At 35.6% G+C, this 20,854-nt stretch overlaps 1 protein-coding gene and 1 long non-coding RNA gene across 11 annotated transcripts in view; one reads left to right on the forward strand and one right to left on the reverse strand.

The window, feature by feature from the left end:
- Window positions 1-20,854, reverse strand: part of DPY19L3 (dpy-19 like C-mannosyltransferase 3) — a 48,920-nt gene that overhangs the window by 16,887 nt on the left and 11,179 nt on the right. For 7 of the 9 annotated variants that reach the window (XR_010306035.1, XR_010306033.1, XR_010306032.1 and 4 more), the window contains 12 exons: window positions 20,198-20,321; window positions 19,381-19,515; window positions 17,709-17,840; window positions 16,509-16,610; window positions 15,691-15,764; window positions 15,281-15,439; window positions 13,869-13,991; window positions 13,400-13,511; window positions 12,817-12,873; window positions 7,519-7,601; window positions 1,089-1,221; window positions 243-401 (listed from right to left, as the gene is read on the reverse strand). Coding sequence is in view for 3 of the 9 variants with exons in the window: in XM_064160262.1 (XP_064016332.1) it covers window positions 243-401; window positions 1,089-1,221; window positions 7,519-7,601; window positions 12,817-12,873; window positions 13,400-13,511; window positions 13,869-13,991; window positions 15,281-15,439; window positions 15,691-15,764; window positions 16,509-16,610; window positions 17,709-17,840; window positions 19,381-19,515; window positions 20,198-20,321 (1,393 nt within the window). In the remaining 6 variants the exon portion in view is untranslated. Of the gene's footprint in view, window positions 1-242; window positions 402-1,088; window positions 1,222-4,269; window positions 4,570-5,257; window positions 5,353-7,518; window positions 7,602-12,816; window positions 12,874-13,399; window positions 13,512-13,868; window positions 13,992-15,280; window positions 15,440-15,690; window positions 15,765-16,508; window positions 16,611-17,708; window positions 17,841-19,380; window positions 19,516-20,197; window positions 20,322-20,854 lie in introns of those variants that run through there. The other 2 variants (XR_010306036.1, XR_010306037.1) reach the window with 2 other exon arrangements.
- The window catches only part of LOC135184464 (uncharacterized), a 29,158-nt gene that overhangs the window by 2,954 nt on the left and 5,350 nt on the right, over window positions 1-20,854 (forward strand). The window lies entirely within an intron of this gene.

Below are 20,854 nucleotides of genomic sequence, written 5' to 3' on the forward strand. Positions count from 1 at the left end.
TGAAATGATTTACACTGAAAGGGAGCATTCCTTGTGTTCTGCTAACCTGAAGCTCACCAGAAGTGATTGCTTATTTTGCCCAGGCTGAATTCCTCCTTTAATTATCACATGCCTTGAAAAGCAAGCAATGCTCAACTGGGTGATTGTGATTGACACAGCCCAGGCTACTGCAAATCATGATTCTATTAAAAAAAAGTTAAGCAGAATGCATTTGCTATACAGATCATGCATGCAATACTTACATGGCCATTAGCTATATCCAGCAAGTCACGTAGCCGACAGCCTCTACTGTGCCTTCTTTCATAACAAATGCTGTCTTCTAGGATCACATAGTCTGTGCCAAAGGATCGCAGTATCCTGTAAACATCATCAGGAGATCTCTTGGCATATATCTGATAAATCTATGGAAGAAGAAAACTGAGCTGTCAAACAGACTAATAGTATTTATTTCTTTGCTTTTTCATGGTTCCTTTATCTTGAACCAGGGAAAGAACTGAGCTCAGTAATTTCTGTGATTTGAATTAAATACAATAGATGCTTTATTCAGTAGTCTTTTAGAGTTTTAATGTTACGGCTACTGTAATGCACAAAAGCACTGTTGCTGACTACAAAAACCACTGACCCTGCTGCTGTCTGCAGAATGGCCTTTCAGAATGTCTAAGCTATAAAAATAGTTAGTGTAAAACAATCTCCCCAGCTTTATGTGGAGCTTCTTGGAGTGGTATCTGTACAAAATGCTATGTGCCACTCTGGGACCTGAAAGGTCTATCGAGTAAATCAAGAAATGCTCCATGTGGGTTTAACAGCCAAACTAGCAGAAGAACTGGTAATAACAACATACCCAAAACATTTCACTCAGCTTGAGTACCTAGATACAGTTATTCAGACTTATAACCACCTGTCAGAAATGAATTATCAGATGCCCAAAGTACTATGAGCCTCACAGAAGTTAAACTTTAGAACTGTATCTGAAAGTAAGTTAGCTCAGTGAGGAAAGCATGTGATGGCATTTGCTGTCTGCCATTAGAGACTGCATGTCTTTCATGGAATGGAGCCATTGTTATGGATAAAAATTAGAATACTCTTACCTGTTTTGTTCTCTCTCTCAAATTCTTATCCTCATAATGGGGATGATTAGTTAAGGTCCGTCCAGTGCACAGTTTGACTCCTGCTAATAGCTGCATGCTCCCAGCAAACACTGCTGTGTTTGGAGTGTTTGACCTAAACAAACATTGATAAGTCTGAGGAAGTCTCTGTAGAAGCATTTTTGCATTGCTTGTTATAGATCAGAAGGAAAAAAAAGACTGCAAAAATATATTTCTGCCTCTCCTCTGTTCAGTGAGCCAACTGTTCACCTTTCTTCAAATATGAAGCAGACAAATCTTAATTCTCTAACTGCAAATAAAAAGAAGTACTATGCACTATCAGAAAATGTAGGGAAAACATCATCCTTAAAATTTCAAACTACTTCTATATTTCTTCTACTTCTTGGATTCATATAGATCCTGAATATTTGTAAATTTCTATATCCATTTGATTATCTTTTAATATTCCAAGGAACTCGTTGTGACTTAGTGTCTGATATGTAGGGTATTCTACTGAAAATGGATTATTTAATCTGTGCTAAAACTTCTTGTTACTCTCATGACATTCACCATTCACTTGGAAAGAAAATTTTGTTATGCATGACATTAATTCTCCCGTTCTGACAAAACTGGGAGAAAAATTATGGAGAAAAAAGTCACACCCTTTGCAAAAAGTGGGGTGGGGTAGATGCAGGACATGCCAGATATAAATGCTGTCAATAACTGGTACTGTGACCTCACCTGAAATTCAAAGCCAGTGTTATCTAAAGAACAGGTCTTGGTATCTCAGGATCGTTTAAATACCCTTAATAGAAAAAGAAGTATTTTTTTGCTCACCTTTCCCCCCAAAAAAATTTACAATGTAAAATGCATGTAAAGACACAACAGAGGGGTGTAGGGGAAAGATTAAGTCAAAAAGCCAGGGTACAGAGAACGCTATGACTAGGCTAATTAAAAATGGTCATAGTAAAATGAGAGAGAAGCATACCTGCAATCAGGTAAAGTTAAATTATAAAGGAATGTGAATAGTTGCCTAACACCCACACACATACACATATGGCACCTATAGTAGTCAAATAACTGTGGCACTTTGGGGTGCATTTTAAGGAGGTTTTGAAACTGCAGCTATATATTCAGTCCTCTTTAAGCTCCATGATCAGCTTGAAAATGTTAAGAGACAAGTATTAAATTTTACTATCGCATTTCAAGAGATTATGCTTAGCAAATGAATTAATAATCACAAACTCTTCCTAAAAATTCTTGCACTGGTACATTAATCTCACATAGGAAGGACAGAGATAGTAGTTTTAATAGGCCAGTTTAACTTTACTGATAGACTAATCAGTTTATAGAACCAGTTTCATTTCAAAGTCTGAAAATATTTAATCTCTTTTGTACTTGAAGCGTTCAAAGCCACAAGTGTCATGAAGTAAAGGTTTCATTACAAGAAGTGATTTTGTCTTAGTATTTAATAACATGCAAATGTAATGGCCCTAACAGGCTGTCAGTTAAGACTTGTCCCTGAATCTGCAGGAAAGTGGAACTTTTTGACTAAGCTGAAAAGAATGTGGACTAGATTCACAGAGGGACTTGGTAGAATTTAGGACACCTAAACGAAAACCATGACTTTCAGTGCATCTTCATCATGTTTCTGTGTTTATGCCTGGTCCAGGAAACTTCTAGTGTGAGAAGTCTCTTGTCTTTGTTCAAGACTAGTTCAAATTTTATAGTGCTTAACTCCTGACTTGGCCTTACACAGAAATCCTGCACCTCTGATTCCTGAAGAGCTCAACATGATGTAACTTGCAGAACCAAACTTTCTTTAAATAAACCTCCACAACAGGTACCAAAGGCAAACTCACAAGAAAAGAAAACATTACCAAGAAACAACCTGCAGCCTCTTTTCTTACATAAGAAGGCTAGAAAGGTGATGGTGCCCTTTTTTTCCATAACCTACTGGTAAAAATGATTATCAGAAATGTAGATGAAGAGTTTGGTTCCTCCCCTTTCCAAAAGCACTCCTTTTCAGAACAAAGTGAAATACAAGTGAGCATGCTCCTTATTAATCAGGTATTTACCAGCACTACTTCCTCCTCCTATACCTTAAAAGTAATCTGGGCCTGGATGGAGCTCAAAGTTCAGTACTCGAGGTAATGACAGACGTTTCCCCGAGACTCATATTTCCACATTTGAAGGACTAGAAAATTATATGGCTTAAGATATATCACTGTCCACATTTTACTGGGGCCAGCTCAGATAGCTCCCAGACCAACAAATGCTACCACTAAAGCTACTGGAGGCACCTTCTCCCCAGGCTTTATCAGGCCAAGCACAAAAAGCTGGCACTGGATTTCACTGCTGCAGACACTTAGAAATTGGGAGGTGACACTGAGCTTCATGCAGTGTCTACTCTACTTAATTATATCTTAGCTTCACCTAGTGGCTGTTTCTGAGCATTTATCTTCTCAAAGAGCCACTGGCAGGAGACAGGAGAGTGAACTTGTGAATCTTCAGGTCCAGGATGATGCAGGTGTCTTTCTCTAATACTCCCGAGTCAGACACTAACTGCTGTGGTCTGTAGCCAAAGCAACTGATGTGCTTCGACCCACTGAATGATACTTCTCTATTATAGAAAACTGAAGCAATGTTTACAAATGTCTGAGCAAATGATGTATAAAATGAAAGGATAATTTGTTTTTATAGCTTTCTGCCAAGCTCCATACCACTCTGCCCAACCTGCAAACAATTTATTCTGTATGAAATGTCACTACATAATGACAAGGACTTACAGGTCAAACTGATTTACATTATATAATTTAAATGTCATTCCAAGAAGACCTGATGGCATTTTGAACAAATAATCTCATTTATTTTTGAAGCTCTAAGCTTTCAACAAGTTAATTACAGATGAACTAATGGGTAAACTAAGCACTATAATAGATTGTATGAAGTTTTTCTTACCTACATTTAAGAAGTTAGAGAATTACATAAACACTAAATAATAATTCTTTAAAAATAGAAGGGATTTACAGGAAACTACTGGCACAGACTCTAAAAGTGGCAACAATTCTTTCTCTTAAGCTGCCGAGGAATTATTGTGAGTTTGTTTTAAGGATGTCTTACAGAAATGGCCAACATTGCAATTATAGGTTACATCATTAGAAATAAACCTATTAAAAGTCCTCTAAAGTTGAACATGGTAGTTGACTTTCAAAACCATAAAACCTGACAAATCCCAGATTATTCCTTTACTAGTACCTGGTGTGATACAAGCATACAAAGCAGAGGGGTTTGAGAAAAGCAGATTCTGAAAAGGGATTCTCAAATATGCCATGTTAAGTGTTCTTTTTTCCCTTTATTTTAAATAATTTTTATTTGCAGAATGCTATCCAAAAATATCTCAGGTTTAGCTGCAAATGATAGGCAGTAAAGCACATTCAGTCAAAGTGTCATGGTTCTTTTTTTTCCCTCTGGTTTGGAAAGACTGAAAATTGCAAAAATGGAGAATGATAGCCACAGAGAAAGAGCAACAAGATGCATTTTTTTTTCTAGTCCCAGCCTCAATTTTCTGCATGCATACTTTGTTCACATAAAGGAGTGTACCTACACAGTTGGTATAAACCTCATTCTCAGGCACTAGCAATTTTATGCTTGAATTTTACTGATGAATCAGTGAATGACACAGAATAAGCCCAAGAATTTAAGAACAATAATAATAATAATAAAAAAGTAGAAAGTGTAACATTGCCTTTAAAGTCTGGAACATGTGTTGACTTCAGTGTGATTACCCTCGAAAATCAAGCATACAAGTAAGAGTGGGAAGTTTTAAGTTAAAATGTAAAGCTGGCTTGAAACTGAAATACAGCCATTCATATAAATGACTAAATGAAAGAACTAGCATTAAAACATGGGTATTCCAGTTTGGTAACTTTAGGAGCTTTAGGGAAATGTGTGAGGTTTCCACTAACATAAAAATTTGCCTGCTTATCCCCCACACCTGATTCAAATGCATACAGTTATGCTCTGCCAAATCTCAGTCTCAGATGACTGTTTTGGCTATTGTCTGAGATTTCTTAGTTTCTATGACTTTTGGTAACTGCTTATGAAATATTCCACACATCTAGACAGGTTTCCCCTTTAAAGGCAGAAGACATTGCTTCTTTAACACTTACCAGAAGTAAACAGAGTAGGGAAGTTCACGCTATTGATTTGCTCATTCTACTGATATTCTTCCCCATCTCACAAATGAGCATGTTGTTCCTGTTGTCTTAGGGAGAAAGACCAAAACTAAGATTTTTAATATACCTCCCATCTGGGAACACAGCTGTGAACTATCCCTGGGTTACTGGCAGGACTTCTTGACTTTTTTTTAAGGAAAAAAAACCAACCAAACCCAAAAAACTAAGAAGGTGACTTTGTTGGTAGTTAAAAAGCAGGAGACTGGAATATGCAAAAAATTCTGCTCTGCAACAAATGCAGTCCAATACTAAGCAGTACTTCACTGTTAAGGATATAAAGCACTATCTCTTCCTGAAAACACTATGGCAATTTTAGTGTGTGGAAGAGTAAAAAATACATCTGCAACACTTCACAGTGGACAGACTAGTAGCTGGCTATCATTCAGATTGTATATTTGGGCATGTTATTGCACATTTAGATCTAAGGAGACAGAAGGGTTTTCTTGTTGTGGAGAGATTTCAAGACAGATGAGTTATTCCCATCTCACTGCTCTACATGACAAATTAGTTTCTCATACCAAATTTTAATAATGAATGATTAGTTCCTGACACCAGCCCTGACAGATCATTAACTACAACAGAACTGTCAAGTGTTAGTAAATTATTTTTTCTTACACATCAAAACTTAAGAAAATCTGTCCTACTTTGAGAAACTTAGCATAAGTTTTGTTGACTTGTATTTAAAGCATAGATAATTAAATCTTCTTTGCAGGAATAGTATTTCTGTACACAATAAATTCTAAGTAGAAAATTTCCCCCTGTAATTGTCTGTTGTGACTTAAAATGAAAAGAGGACAAGCACCACTTTAGCATTCTCAGCACTAGGAGCATGAAAAATTATTCTCATCGGATCCAGTCAAATCCAGTTCATGGCTAGGAATAACTCCACATGCATATTTTATGTGTAAATCTATATATAACTCCATATATTGTACACAGGAGACCTGAACTATCAGACATTTACCATCTTTTAATAAAACAAGAGTGCTAAATGGAACTGGCTTGTAAACATTAGTCACAAAGAAGTGTCAATATGGTGGCAAAGATTCTAAATGATGGAAAAAACCCAGGGCCTGCCTTCAAAACAAGTCAGTGAAGGCTTGTAACAAATTTTATTTCTAAATTACCACTTCTAGGTTATAGATTAGAGAAACACAACACTATGGAGTGTAAATATGTTGCTGTGGGTAGAATAGGCTGGGCAACTGGTTTCACTGAGGTTCATTCCATATAAAAACACAACACAGAACTCCAAGGAAGTACTTCAAATAGACCAATGTTAAATGTTGTAAAATTTAGGTTTACTTTCAGAATGATTTCTTCCAGTTTCATGTTCTGGAGGAAAAAAGTCTTTGTCAAAGTTCCAAATAAATAAAAGTGCCAAGAACATCTCTGTTCAAAACTTAAACTGAAAGTTCTAGTGGTTTCTGTATGTTAATAGAGAACATATCCCTTAAATTCACAGTCCTCCAGGGAATATCCTGTCCCTTTTTCTCAAGATCTTCTACATGCAATATTCCAAACTGTTTCCACTTAAAATATACCTTTCTATACTCTGTGAGAAAGCAGAAGTGATGATGCAGGGTTTGAATGATTAGCTTAGGACTCTGCACTTATGCTTAGCCATGAAAAGATCAAGTTCAATTAAAAACATTTTGTTTACAGTTTAGAAGACAGGGTCAAATTACTTTTCATGAGTATTATTTTTCAGTGAAAGAAACTGTGGAGTACAAATTTTCCAACCCTGGAACAAGCTTTATAATTTAAAAAAGTTGAAAACCAATAGAACACCAGGTTGGTGGGGTAGAGGTAAAATTATTTCACCGCACTGATCTATTCATGGGAAGAAGTTGTTATAGTATGATGGAAGAAGTGTGACATCTCCAAGCTTACACCTTTCAGCTGAGGAAGCTGTATGTGCTTATGGAAGCAAATGGAGTCAACAGGTTCCCTGATGCATATGCAATACAGCACCAAGACACTGAACCGCATCAGAGCAAGTCTGGGGGACTCTGCACATAGCTGCTCTCCACAGCCCTTAATTGCTAATCTCTTGATAGCCATTCATCCTTAACTATCTCCATGGGTCACCAGAGTTCACTGATGAGCTCTGACAAATAAGGAGAACACTATAACTAAGAACATTAGATCTACACAAATAGCATTTAACTTAAATGGAGAAAAAATCCTCTTACTTAATCCAGTTCATCAGCTCCACAGTGTCTGGGTCATAGAATTCTCTCAGCTCTGACAGTTCATCCATTATTCCTGGCCAGAACTATAATGAAAACAAAATAAAACAAACTGAAGACATAATGAACAAAACAAGTTCTGGATGTTGAAATGCATTTCTTCTTAGCTGGTAAGTAATCTTGCCCAGCTCATGAAGGAGCTGCAAGGCACAAGCATATCTACCCTTCTTATAGGGGAATAGGTGGCAGTCATTGCAGAAAGAAAACACAGGTTCAGAGCTTGAGACCTGCAGGTCCTTCCAGATGACCAGAAGCAACAGAATTAATCACTTGTGGTGGTCCTGAGAACAGCTTTCTTCAGATGCACAACTTGCTGGAGTGAAGTATTCAGAACTGTATTAGTTAAGATCAGTTAAGATACAACTCTTAAAATCAATGGGAACCCAAAAGTTACCACCATACAACTGCTGCAGAGAACGGGATGAATGTTAATGTTTAAACTTTTAAGACAAAGATAACAAGATAAAGAGGCATCCTTTAACAGTTCAATATTAATCATAGAATCTTTACTCATAGAATCAACCAGGTTGGAAGAGACCTCCAAAATCATCCAGTCCAACCTATCACCCTAACAGCCAAGATATCAAATAATGCTTATGATTACAGGAGAAGGAAATGCCCCAGGAATTAGCATTCACCTTGGAAAGGCAACTGCCAAACCCCCAAAAAGCAGGAAATCTATATCAGAAGTTAAAATCACCAGATGTGCTATTCCATTAATGGCATTTCAGAAGTTGGACTTAAAAGAGAACCACTGAATGAAAAAGAAAAGCAAAACTGAATAGCAACATCCAATAGAATATTGGGGGGTGGCATTTCAAAACTTACTGAAGAATACATAAATCAAACCTGCAGGAGAGAAATAAGGATTGCAATTGATTCTGAAAAGCTTATTCCTCCTCCAAAAAACATAACAGAACAAAGATTTACTTAAGGGTTTCTTGTTTATTTAAGTTAATGTATATGTAAGGGCAAAAGGGAGCAATTAAGAGAGATAACACTAAACCTAACAGAGGTGTTGTGGTGAAACCTCCTGCAAACCTGCTTTCTTAGATAAGGACTGCTGGCTTGCAAAATGAAATGTCACAGGAAAAAGTGTAAGAAAACCCACCTGATAATCCAAAAAGCCATAAACCATCTAATTTAGATAATATCTATCCAAGAGTTCAGAAGAAATTTTGAATGTGGAGCTGCTGAGCTACTTAGCAAAAATAGGCATTCTTTCACTAGAACTGTAATTATGTAGGAGGACTGGAGAGAAGATGTAATTGGACCAATTAAGATACTTTTCAGTTTAACTGTTTACTTGCTACATTTGTTAAGGTAATACTGGCGGGTAGACCGAGAAGCATCTAAAAGATAGGGCAGTACTGCAACAGTAATATTCCAACAGACACATTTCTGCTTTTCAGAAGCTCTCTCCAGAGATTAGTACACAAATGAAGCAGTTGTGAAATGAGATTGTGAAGTCTCTTAATGAATTAGAAGTTCTCCTTTCCATTACTAAACTACCCTGAATAGCTAAGCACTTTGAGAGCTTGGAATTCTTCAGCACAGAGACGAAAAAGAAATGAACTCTGCTTCTAGATCATTCTTCAGAGCTGCCCTGCATTCTACTGAGTGTTTCATGACACCGGACTACCATCTGAATGCTGGGATCACTACATGGCATTAAGTAATGTATATAGGTTTTTCAAGTCACCATGTCATACCACTGACACTTTTGAGTGAGTATAAGCAGTTTTCATTGAATGAAATTTTTGATAGAGAAGCTTACTACTACTGAATTTAAAAAGGGAATTCCAAAGTAGCCAAATTTTCAGGAAAGGAGCCTGCTGTCAGGTTAGCCACACAGGGCATTTGTTCTGGACTGGAAAAATCTAAAGGACTTGCTATTTCCAAAAGGCTTAATAAAAACACTTACATAAGAAAGGGTAATATGACTTACATCAAAACAAAAAAGAAAGCCTAGAAAATAGAAAGGTGGCATACTCTGAACTGATAACAGGTAATATTTTTCCTAAGGTATGGAATTATCCATTGAAAAATATCACTAAGACCTAAAAGTAAATGGAACTCTAAACTTGATATCGCAGCCATAGATATAAATAAAATTATTAGGAGATTTAGGTGTTTGCTCCCCTATCCTAGCTTCTTGGTGGACCTAAGATAATTTTCAACTTTCAGGAAGAAAATGAAATCTTTAGTGAGTGAAAACATTATCCCAAGTCTCTATACTGTAGAAAGATACTGGCTTTCTCTTCCACATTTGATATCCCTCTTATTTATTATCATGATGTCATCCAGTTCATTATTGGTGTGCTTTGGAATGTCAGTGTACTTTGATTTCTTAATAGTTACTACCCCTAAATAGATATATTGAGAATATACACTTGGCTATTTTTAACTCAATGGCTGTGACAACAGACCAGACATTTTTAAAAGCTTGCAGCTTTCCCCCTCAATCAACTTATCTCTTTCATTCGAGCTACAAAGTCTGGAACTAGACTATTGTGCTAACTACAAATTTGGAGGTACTGAACAGTCTACTGGTGATTATGAGAGTCCAGTACTTCTCAGACACAAGGACACATATTTTGAATTCAAAAAGTACAAGCATTAATCCTTTGGCCTCTATATGAAAAGCAAGTACTGCTACATTATTTATAGCTACTGTTGGCCTAGGAAAGAAAATGAAGAGTCTCCTTAGAGAAAAAGGATTAGGTATTACAAATAGAACTAAACATGTCATATTCTTTTGCCTTTTTTTTTACAGACTGTCAAGCTTAAAAACGTTTAGAGCATAAACACATAAGTACATATAAGGAGCTCTTCAGTACAGCTGAAGATTGCTCAGATCACTGGTATAAGCTACACTATGTGCTGCAATAAATGTGTATTTTTGGAGCAAAAGGACTTGGCCATATGAAGATAACAATGCAGTTTGAGAAATTATATGAAGAGAGGTTTACTAATCAAGATTACTTGGCAAAACCAGGAAGTAGAGACTTGCTGAAGCTAGGGAACTGATTTTACATACCAAGAATTCATTTAAGAATGACAGATATATAGACACAAATTGATGGGTATTACTCTATCGAGAACTTGAATGCAACAGACACAGATACAACTGAAACCTACCTTTTATAAAGCACATGAAATGAAACATAAGCAATGTTTCGTGCTGCATTATGTAAGTGTTGTGTTACCTGCAGCATAGCTGAAGTACACAGAAATACTTCAGCACTTGATCTAAATAATGTCTATGTTACACCTATGAAGAAAACCTGTGTAAACAGAAATATAAGCATCTTCCAGGTCTCAAAACATACTGTACCTGAAACACAGCCAACACTGTAGCTGCAGCTGTATCTCATAAATTACTGTTCAACTGATGTATTTTGGACTGTATTAACCACATGCCTCAAAAGAGGCTTTCATTAGCTTATTCAGGATTAGGTTAATAATCCCATAAAACAACTATTTTGAGAAACAGCCATAAAGAATAGTTCTTCTGACAAATGGAACCATACCAGGTAATGAAATACAAAACTGCCCTACTACTAGATTAAGAAAACTAGCCATGATGACCAGTTAACTTTGTGGTAAGCAATCTGGGCAGTCACTGTGTATGAACAGATTAATTCTTATCTGGAAAGGACAGAGATAAGCAAGACTCTGCTACCAAAATCTACTTGCACTAACAGTTTTTTTCTGAAGGTTTCAGAAAGAGAATATATAAACATATTCTCACAGAAGCAATGAATACTTCCTGGATCTCTCTTAGTAATAATGTTTATTCTGACCACTGCCAGAGAACCTGGTGACAAGCCTTATTTGCCTGCCAAGCACGATCCTTTCCTGCAGGGTCACTAACTTCCACAGATGTGCAGAAAAGACACAAACAGATATATTCACTTGAATCTCTGGTAGCTGAATTGCAAGAACAGACTGAAGACAATAAAATGCTGAGAGCTGATGCATTTCTTTATTCCCACTGAAAGGTTTGAAAAAAGTTCTGTCAGTAAAAGTTACTTCCTACATTTAGAGGAAACACAAAAGTGATGCCTTTCAGGCAGACTGAGCATAACTAATGACTGATCCAAAGCACATGAAAATCAGTGACTTATGTTGACTTCAGAATTGAATCTGTCAAGACTTAGGAACTTCACATCTGCTCATAAAGAGTGGGAGGAAAATTATTCCTAGTTGTTCTGTCACATTAGACTATCTATTAGAATGTCATGCTCTTGGCATCACCCATGTCAAAAGAAATAGCGTTATTTCTATCATTTTCAGAGATGATGAAAATGGTAAATGATTTCTCTAACCAGCATACCAACGGGGAAAAACAATCCTAGAAAGCCCTCTATCAGAATAATAAGAAAATTTAAGTGGAATACATCAGTATAACTTTGCTACAAAAATAGTCTTTTCTGAGTTCTCGTTTCACTGTTTAAAAGAGTGAATGGACTTCCAGAGTGAACTCTATTAGCAGTTTTCATAACTGTTAAGCTTCACTACTGCCTTGACTTTCTCTGAAGGTAAGCTAACAGAAATATTCTCACCTCACACTAAATATTGCATAAATAACTTCTCTATCAAAGTAGCTTCTGATTTTTTGGTCTTTGTAAATACAGATTTAAAAAGAGTTCTGCTCATTAAATGAATGTTCTAAATCCCACTGACATGACTAACAGACTAATAATCTCATACAAGTTACTATTTTAAGTATGTCTTGGGCATATCCATTTGAATGTTTGACCATTTTAATTTGTTTCTGAGACAGAATGAAGATAATGTAAGTACTTGACTAGTTTAATAATGCTGTACTTTAGAATATAGGTGATGAGGAAGAGCAGAATGATCATTTTTGTGCCTACAATGAATAATTACTCAATTTAACTATACGTATCTTACCTGCACTTCTGTTAAAACCAAACTAGGCAACTTACATTTCCATAAACTATGCATTTAGGTAACCTGGTAACTTACACATACAATCAGATGAACATTTATATCTAGGAAAAACTAGTTTGGAACAAATGAACCAAACTGATCCTTTACATAGAACTTCATAAGCATAAAAGTACTTAAACTTCAGGTAGCCTATCCTAAACGTTAAAATTCAGCTACAAATGTTGTATGTAAATATTTACAAAACAAAACCCCTTTATGAGAAATGGAAAACTCCATGCAACTAAAAAAAAAAGCCAAAACATTGAGACAAAAATGTCTTACCTTATACAAAATGTACAGTAATGTAATTATTGGTACAGAATATTTAATGACACGCATCTAAGAGAAATTGAAGAAAAAGAATCACCAGTCAGTTATTCTGATACATTTATTTAGACAGACTTAATTTTTAATGTATTGATACCTGATATATTTTTTATATGGTGAATTTTACAGAGTTTGAATTAAGACCATATTCTGATTTAGTTTTCAAGTAAACTACTTAATACAGTAACATCAAAAAATGATATATTTATGTCTATATACTTAAACCTATCTTATCCACAGAGGAAATCCTGTATCACTGTCATAGACTGTAAAGGTGACTGATGATGATTTCTTAATAGGGTGACCCAGACATTCTTAGTAAACGTGTGGTTATTTTTCATAGTCACATCTATATTGCCATCTAGTGTATTCAAATGGAATTGTTTAATGTATGAGCCATTAGAAAATACATTTTATTTACTAAATTTATAGAATGTACTTTGGATAGATCCATTTTAATAGTCTCTTACAATTCTGTCTTCATTTGGTTTAGAGAGCAAAACCCAATTTCATGAAATGCTGTGAGTATAGCACTAACCCTTTGTGATGTGTAGAGATGAATACACCTCAGGATAGGTCTCCATACTTCTGCACTGCACAGGCCAAAAGATGCAAATACACACATGTGGGATGTCCAGAGGTACTTCATTCTGGAAGAATACAGACAAACTTTTACTAATCATGTGAAGCACTGCTAAGCCATGTTGAAAGCAGATATAATAGGAAAATTCTGAACACTGTGTTCTTGGATTTTCTGGACTCTGACATAACTGAGTAAAAGACTGACTTTGCACTTCATCAGGTGCTCTTGAGAGCATCTCTGATCCCAAACATTCAAACCTTTTTGGCAGGATCTTGAGAAATGCCTCAGCATATAAGCAGAAACACACCAGGGAGAAAAAGTAATTTCATGATCCTATCAGTTTGTGGTCAGCATATTTTGCACTTTTATAAAAACAAGCTCAATTGTCTATAAAAACCTTCAGTAGAAGCAAAAAGAATTATACCTCATTGTGCTTAATGCCAGGCACCCAAAAAGAACTGTGTGAATTAAGTTATAAGCAGCATCAGGCTTCAGTGTTATTGTGCATTCTTCCATTTTTTCCAAGCAATTGACTCCATTTGAACCACTAATTAAAAGAAATAAGAAGTATTTAAGTTCTGTAACATATTTCATATAATTGGATTTTTAAAGCATTTAATCCCTCTGAGATGCTAAAAGGCAACATTACTGCTATCAGGCCACAATCTTCTATGACATAATTAAGCCTGATAGCACCAACTTGATGCTGTATCAGGTATATTCTCATGTCTAGTTTTCTGGAAATGCAATGGGTTTAAGTGACATGTGTTAGAGTGAGATAAAATTGTTTACAGAAAAGCATGAAGCCTTGAAGCAGCTATGCTCACAGGGCTTTTAATGAGCATGAAGACTTAACCATTTTGTTGGGCTATGGATGCTGAAAGGGCTAGTTTTGGCTTGATGTGGCTAGTCTTGTGAATGTATGAGAAGGGCTTATAAAAACCACACAAGCTGCTTAAATGCAGGACTTTTCCCCGTTTTTTTCAGGTGGGGGATAACTGAGCTAACTGGGCAATGATAAAAATTAAGACTAGCTCTTGTAATTACATTTAAGATTATAGGGGAAAAAACCTGCAGATTCTTGTGTTTGTTTTTAAAATTGATTGGTGCTGAGTTTGAGACAGAATAGTATCAAGATGGCTTACAAATGAGTGACTTCAGAATTAGCATAACATAGTTTCAGAACCTATGATGAGGAGCATCAGTTACATGAGACTACTTGAATTTTTGCTCATCGCTTCTAACTTTTGTTCAGGTGGTAAATGTAAAACTGAGAGGTCTGTAATGAACCAGTTAGTTTTATTTCACCTAGCAATTCAGTACTGATTTCTTTCCAGTATCCTGAAACCTCCCCTGAATCCTATAGATTAGCAATGGGAACTGGCATCAGTAACGCACCAGCTGACAGACTACCAATCCTCCATCCAACCACAGCAAATTCAAGTTCAGCCTATCCTAGCTCATTTCTGGGACATTTGGGGATACCACCAGGTAAATCTTTCATTGGGAAAATGTAATAAAATGAAGAAACTCATGTTTTCTATAAAGACAACATCTTCCTGCTTCTCACCCCTGAAAAAGAGTCTATCAACCCTACATGCACTGCAAATCTTCAACAGCAAACAGAACTTGAAGGAATCTAGAGAAGAATGTTTGGTTTAGTCTCTTCACATCCTGTATATTTTAAGGAAGTTACTTATTTTGCCTGATCTCTCTATAATATGTCCTGCTGTTTCCTCAGCACTTGTGGAAAGTAATAGTCTATGTTGCTCTATTCATCTGTTGGTTCGTTAGACCACTGAAGGAAATTGATAAAAAAAGTAAATAGTATGTTACCTGAGATTCTGAAAGGCAACAATTACAGCTGCTACTGTCATAAGGAAGAGAACAAATATGTAGATGTAAAAAAGTAATGTATCTGAAAGTCTTGAAAAAGTATTTAATGGTAGTAAACCAAAAGCTTCTTCACAAAGATACAGGTTGGCATCAAAATCTCTGAAAGAAAAAGTAAAATAAATCCTTGTCATCATGTACCTCATAGCTAGATGCAAACAAGGACCGAAGTTTTCTTTATATTCCAAGCAATTATAAAGCCATAGTTGCACAGATTATTATAAAGGAAAATTTGCAACATAAATGTGAGGTAAAAATACATAACTTATCATAAAAAATTTAGATGAGATCAACCTATAGGCTTCATTTAAAGCAGTCCTACAATAGAAAGTAAAATTGCAGCTAAATCATACCTTGTTGCCCCAAATCCAAATTTTGCTTTCAGGAATTTGAATATATGTTCATCTGACTCAAGATTAAGAATTTTCTATGAAGTGGAAAAAAGAAAGGAAATTATATTTTATAAGTAGCAAAAACCTAAGCTTCCCACAATAAACAGGTTTTTCATCATTTACATGAAACTGTGAAGAAACACAGATTTACTCAGAGTACTTTGCAATCCAATAAGTGTTCAGGACAAGTTAGTTACTTTTTATTGTATCTATTAGGATTCGTTTCTTACTTACTGATAAATATTATCCAGGACAAGTTTGCTTGAGCTGTATTTCTTAGTTCAATGACTTATCATATCTCACTATGAATCTTTTAATTTCCACATATACTAAATTTTAATCTGTTGATATAGATCTCTTGAAGGGACTAAAACTCAGAAGCAGAAAATACATCACTAATGTCTGCAGATATCTCTGTATCCAGGCAGCAACTGAAAAAATGGCATTGACTGGAAAAGCAAATGCTATGACAAACTTTTGCAAATGCTCAGCAGTATTAGAATGCAGTAAATCAATCTACACTTGTTGTAGAATTACAAGTGAGCTTCAAGTTACAAGTATCTATTTGATTATATGTGTTAGAAACTTACAATTTCTAAAGAATGTTTTAAAATCCATATACCCAAAATATCAGTAAAATGATTTTTTCACTTTTAAAATGCAGTCTCTAAAATGTAGTGGAATCTAATTGCAATTTTATTTAATGCTACTGTAGATGATTAACAAATAGCTTTAAACATAGTACATATTGAAGTTCTACATAAAAATTATTGGCTTACCTTGATGAATTTATTTATTGTAAGAGTCAAGCACAAGACTAATAGTACATGGAGGATAAGCTTCCCAAGCCTACTGAACAAGCTGCCCCTTTTTAGATTTTTCTACAAAGAAGAAAATATCAGTATTTCAGTACTTTATTTTAATGTATTTGGTACAAAATGTTGGTATTTCAGTAAAATTATATGCATTTGGAACAAAAGCAACAAAGAGTATTTGAGATTACTCATCTGATAGGCCTGATAAGGATGAAATTTGCATTAAGAGTCATATCAAAGAAAACCAGTGGCATCCTGGCTTAGAAATGCTGTGTCCAGCAGTAGGGATGTGATTGTCCACTTGTAATCTGCTCTGATGAGGGCACACCTCAAGTATTGTGTCAGTTTTTTGGGCACCTCATTACAAGAACGATGTGGAGGTGCTGGAGTGAGTGCAGAAGAGGGCCCCTGGTGAAAGGCCTGGAGAAAAAAAAAATATGAGGAGCAAGTGAAGGAGCTGGGGCTGTTTAGTTTAAAAAAGAGGAGGCTGAGGGGAGACCTCATCACTGTCTTATAGCTACCTGAAAAGACATTGTGAAGAGGTTTGTGCTTATCTTTTCTCACAGGTAAACAGTGATAGAACAAGAGGGAATGGCCTCAAGCTGTGACTGGGTAGGTTTAGACTAGATATTAGAAAAATAAAATCTCCAGCCACTGTCTCCAGCCTGTAGCGCTGCCTGGGGTTGTTGTGGCAGGGATCTCCTACCCTCCAACAGATCGACACCTGCTCCCAGCTTGGTGTCATCTGCAAACTTACTGATGATGGACTCAATCCCCTTGTCCACATCATCAGTAAAGATATTGAACAGGACTGGGCCCAACACTGATCCCTGGGGGACACCACTAGTTCAAAGTTTCAGGTAGGAGAACGGCTCTTTGGTTACCTAGAGACAATCTGGAATAGGTGCAGACATTGTCTTACCTGCAGCTTGCACAATCATAAATAGTAACAGCAATCACAGAATTATGGTGTCTTATGTGCTTGGTTATGCAGCAGTTAGTGTAATTGAAATCATTATTTGATCATGCAATGTTTTTGTTGCTTTACACTACAGTAATTCCTCTAATTAACATTAGTAATTGCTGATTATAATGCATATAAATTACTCATCTAATATATCTCACGCTCTTTATTTAGTACTACAGAAATATATTAATACCTACCTGGATTGTTCTTGCTATCAAGACAGAAGTATTAAAACTTATAAGTAATGATCCAAGAATCATAGAATTAAAGAACTGTAGGACACAGACTAGCAGTAATCCAGAAATCTGGATGATATAGAGCCATGTAACCTGTAACAATAATGAGATTTTTATGCCTACAAAACTTTACAGTCATAGCTGCTTTTCTTTGAACATGTTTTATAATTTATTTAAATATCAATATTTTTTACAAAATGAATTGTCTTTCACTACATCATTACACTTAGACATTGCTATATCCTTTCTACAATCATGTCCTGAATGAGTTAGGCTACTATTTTACACTTATTTTATGCCTGTCTGACACTACAATAAAGCAGATGAGTTAAACAGTTGAAGAATGAGGAAAATGTTAAATAATATTTGGAAGATGGTTACTTATTTTCCTTAGTCAAAGTAGTGTTCTGTAGCCTCCATCATGTCTTTATGGCTAAAGAAAGCATCACAGCTCAGTGCAGTTCAGTAAACACTACCTGATTTCTGTAACTTCTACAGTAGCCCTTTTTGAGCTACACTGAACTACGATAAACATTCAGTGGAATGCCAACAGCAAAAAAAAGCTGATTTTATGATACACTGGTATCAAAACATAAGTATTACCTGGTACAAAGACCTTTAGTTTTAATCCTGTGTGGCAGCAATGGTGCAAGTCAGTATTAAGTGGACCAAGTAAAGGTTTTTTGAAAATTAATATGGAGTATGAGGGGTGCATTAAATCCATTTTAGCATAATTCAGAATGAAACTGATAATTTGCCAACTTTTAAGGTAGCTGATTAGTCACAGTAATTGCTAACTTGAGCTTAGAAACTGTTAAACATTTATTTTTTACATGCAGCCCCATACTAATTTTCAGTTAAATGAATATGCTCACTAATATTCAATCCAGCATCAAATTTAAAATGATATTAACGTGAATTAATCTTCATCCTACTGTAACCTTCTGTAAGTAAAGTTGTAACTTTTTTCAACTACCAAGAGCTAAAAATCCTCTCAGTAGAATTTCACAGTGACACTGAATTCAGAAAAGCTTTGTCTTCTACAGGATATTTCTGTTTTCTAAGACTGACTGTCAGTGATCCCTTATCTTCTTAGTTACACTTGGTTTTATCTTTTGGCTCATTCAGTTCAGCAGCACAGCAGAGACAGTGTTATTTTATGGTGAATTTCAGTGTATGAAAGATAACTGCTTCTCTTGAGCAGTCTGACCTATCTTCCTTCTCTTTATGACACAGTGCCTACACAATACTTGAAGCAAAATTCATACATTGTTATAACTTCAGCTTAGGTAAAGACTTCTTATGCTTTTTTTTTATCCTGGCCATTTCCAGAGGACATGCTTAGCTGTGTTATTAGAGTAACTGTTACGATGGTGTTTAAAAGCAGTCCCTTAATAGTGTCATGATGTAGTTATGTGTGAACAAAACTAAACAAAACTTAAACAACAGGAAATAAAATTACAGAAATTGAAACAAGATGATGTTTTGATTATTCATTTCAATAGCTGCAATATATACACTGTAGTTACTTACAAGCACAAAGTATCATCTGTAAAATGTGTATTAAATTTATGCTCCCAAATACCTCCAAAACTGTTAGGTTTATTTCCAATATTTCCAAGTAAGTTCTCACCTTTGCTGTGGGAAGCATATCAAAACAGTCCAGTATGAATAATGCCAATGCTTGTATCAGCATCATGAACTGATTAAATTGCCAAGTCAGGCTAAAGAGAAACGTTGCCATGAACACAGCCACAAGTGTCAATTTCTGGAAGGAAGGAAAGAAGTTATATTTAAGTTTATACTTTCCTTCATTTAAAAAAAAAACAAGACAATCAAAAACCACAAAAACAACCCCCATAAACCTACAGAAAACTCCCACCAAAACCAACAAAAACCCCACTTTAATGTAGTTTTATTTTAAATAATTAAAACAAACGTGAGTTTTCTAACTGCAATAACTGTTTGGAGGATAATGAAATTTTTAGTTACATATTTTTATACTGTATTTTACCATTCTAGTACCACTTGCAAGAAAATGGTGAAATCTCAAATAGTTTCAGCCCATAGATTCACATGCAATAAATGGCAGTTATTTGAAGAAATTGTGGAGTAATGATTTCTGAACCATTTGTCAATGCAGCTGTATCACCAATTTCATTCTTACAGGATGTCTGGCATTTGTAAAACAAATGGAATCAAAAGAAATCTCTTAATCCTTAAGCTTCACAAGCTTTTCTGCTGCCCATTTTGTGTTAGTTTCTTACCCTTTCTTAAATATGTAATACTGTTTTTAAATTAACTGAAGGCTCATCTTATTGTTTCCAAAATTCCAAGTGATTTGTGTATGTATATCTCTATTGCTACAAACACTAAGTATTTTGTCCCAAGTTTTATAGACAGTTTTCTGATAGCAATTTTACTGTGTCATACTTATTAGAAATACTCACTTCTTGAACAGGCTGCAAATGAGCTCTGAGTAGGTATGTGATGGCTGCTATCTGAACAGCAAAGAACGGTAGTGCCCAGTTCTCTCTCAAAGGAATGGTGAATTCTACTCTTGTAGTATCTATTCTGTACAAAACAAATGGAGTTCCACAAATTTAAAACAAACACCACCTTGGTGACAGAGAGGTTGCAGTGACAGGAATCTCTGTATGGAGGCTCTACAGTCTAGTTCCTTCAACTTGCCTGGCTCTGAAAAACATCACCCTGAAGGCTGTGCAAGTCACACATTTTTTTCTGTACATCAGATGTTGTACTTTACCTCCATTTACTGCGAAATAATTTCAGCTATGGATTAAATCTTAAGAAGCACTGCTTGAGTAATTTAAAAATGAAAAAAGCAAATCCCAAAGCAAAACCAATCCCAAGATCCAGCATGTCTTTTTCATGACACAGGTAATTTTTTTGGCTGGTAAAAAGCACATTTAAAGAAGAAATAGGTAACTATTTCTTCACTGTGCTCCCAGTGAACTGGCTTTGAATACTGCTAAAGTGTCCAGGATTTTCTGGTTATTTTTTTTAAATGTTCTAATGTCTTTCAACATGTGTTGAAAGTCAGCAGAAGTTACTCTAAGAGTAGTAATTTACAAAACCTAACCCAA

The sequence above is a fragment of the Pogoniulus pusillus genome, chromosome 20 (assembly GCF_015220805.1).
Source record: "Pogoniulus pusillus isolate bPogPus1 chromosome 20, bPogPus1.pri, whole genome shotgun sequence".
Classification (NCBI taxonomy): domain Eukaryota; kingdom Metazoa; phylum Chordata; class Aves; order Piciformes; family Lybiidae; genus Pogoniulus; species Pogoniulus pusillus.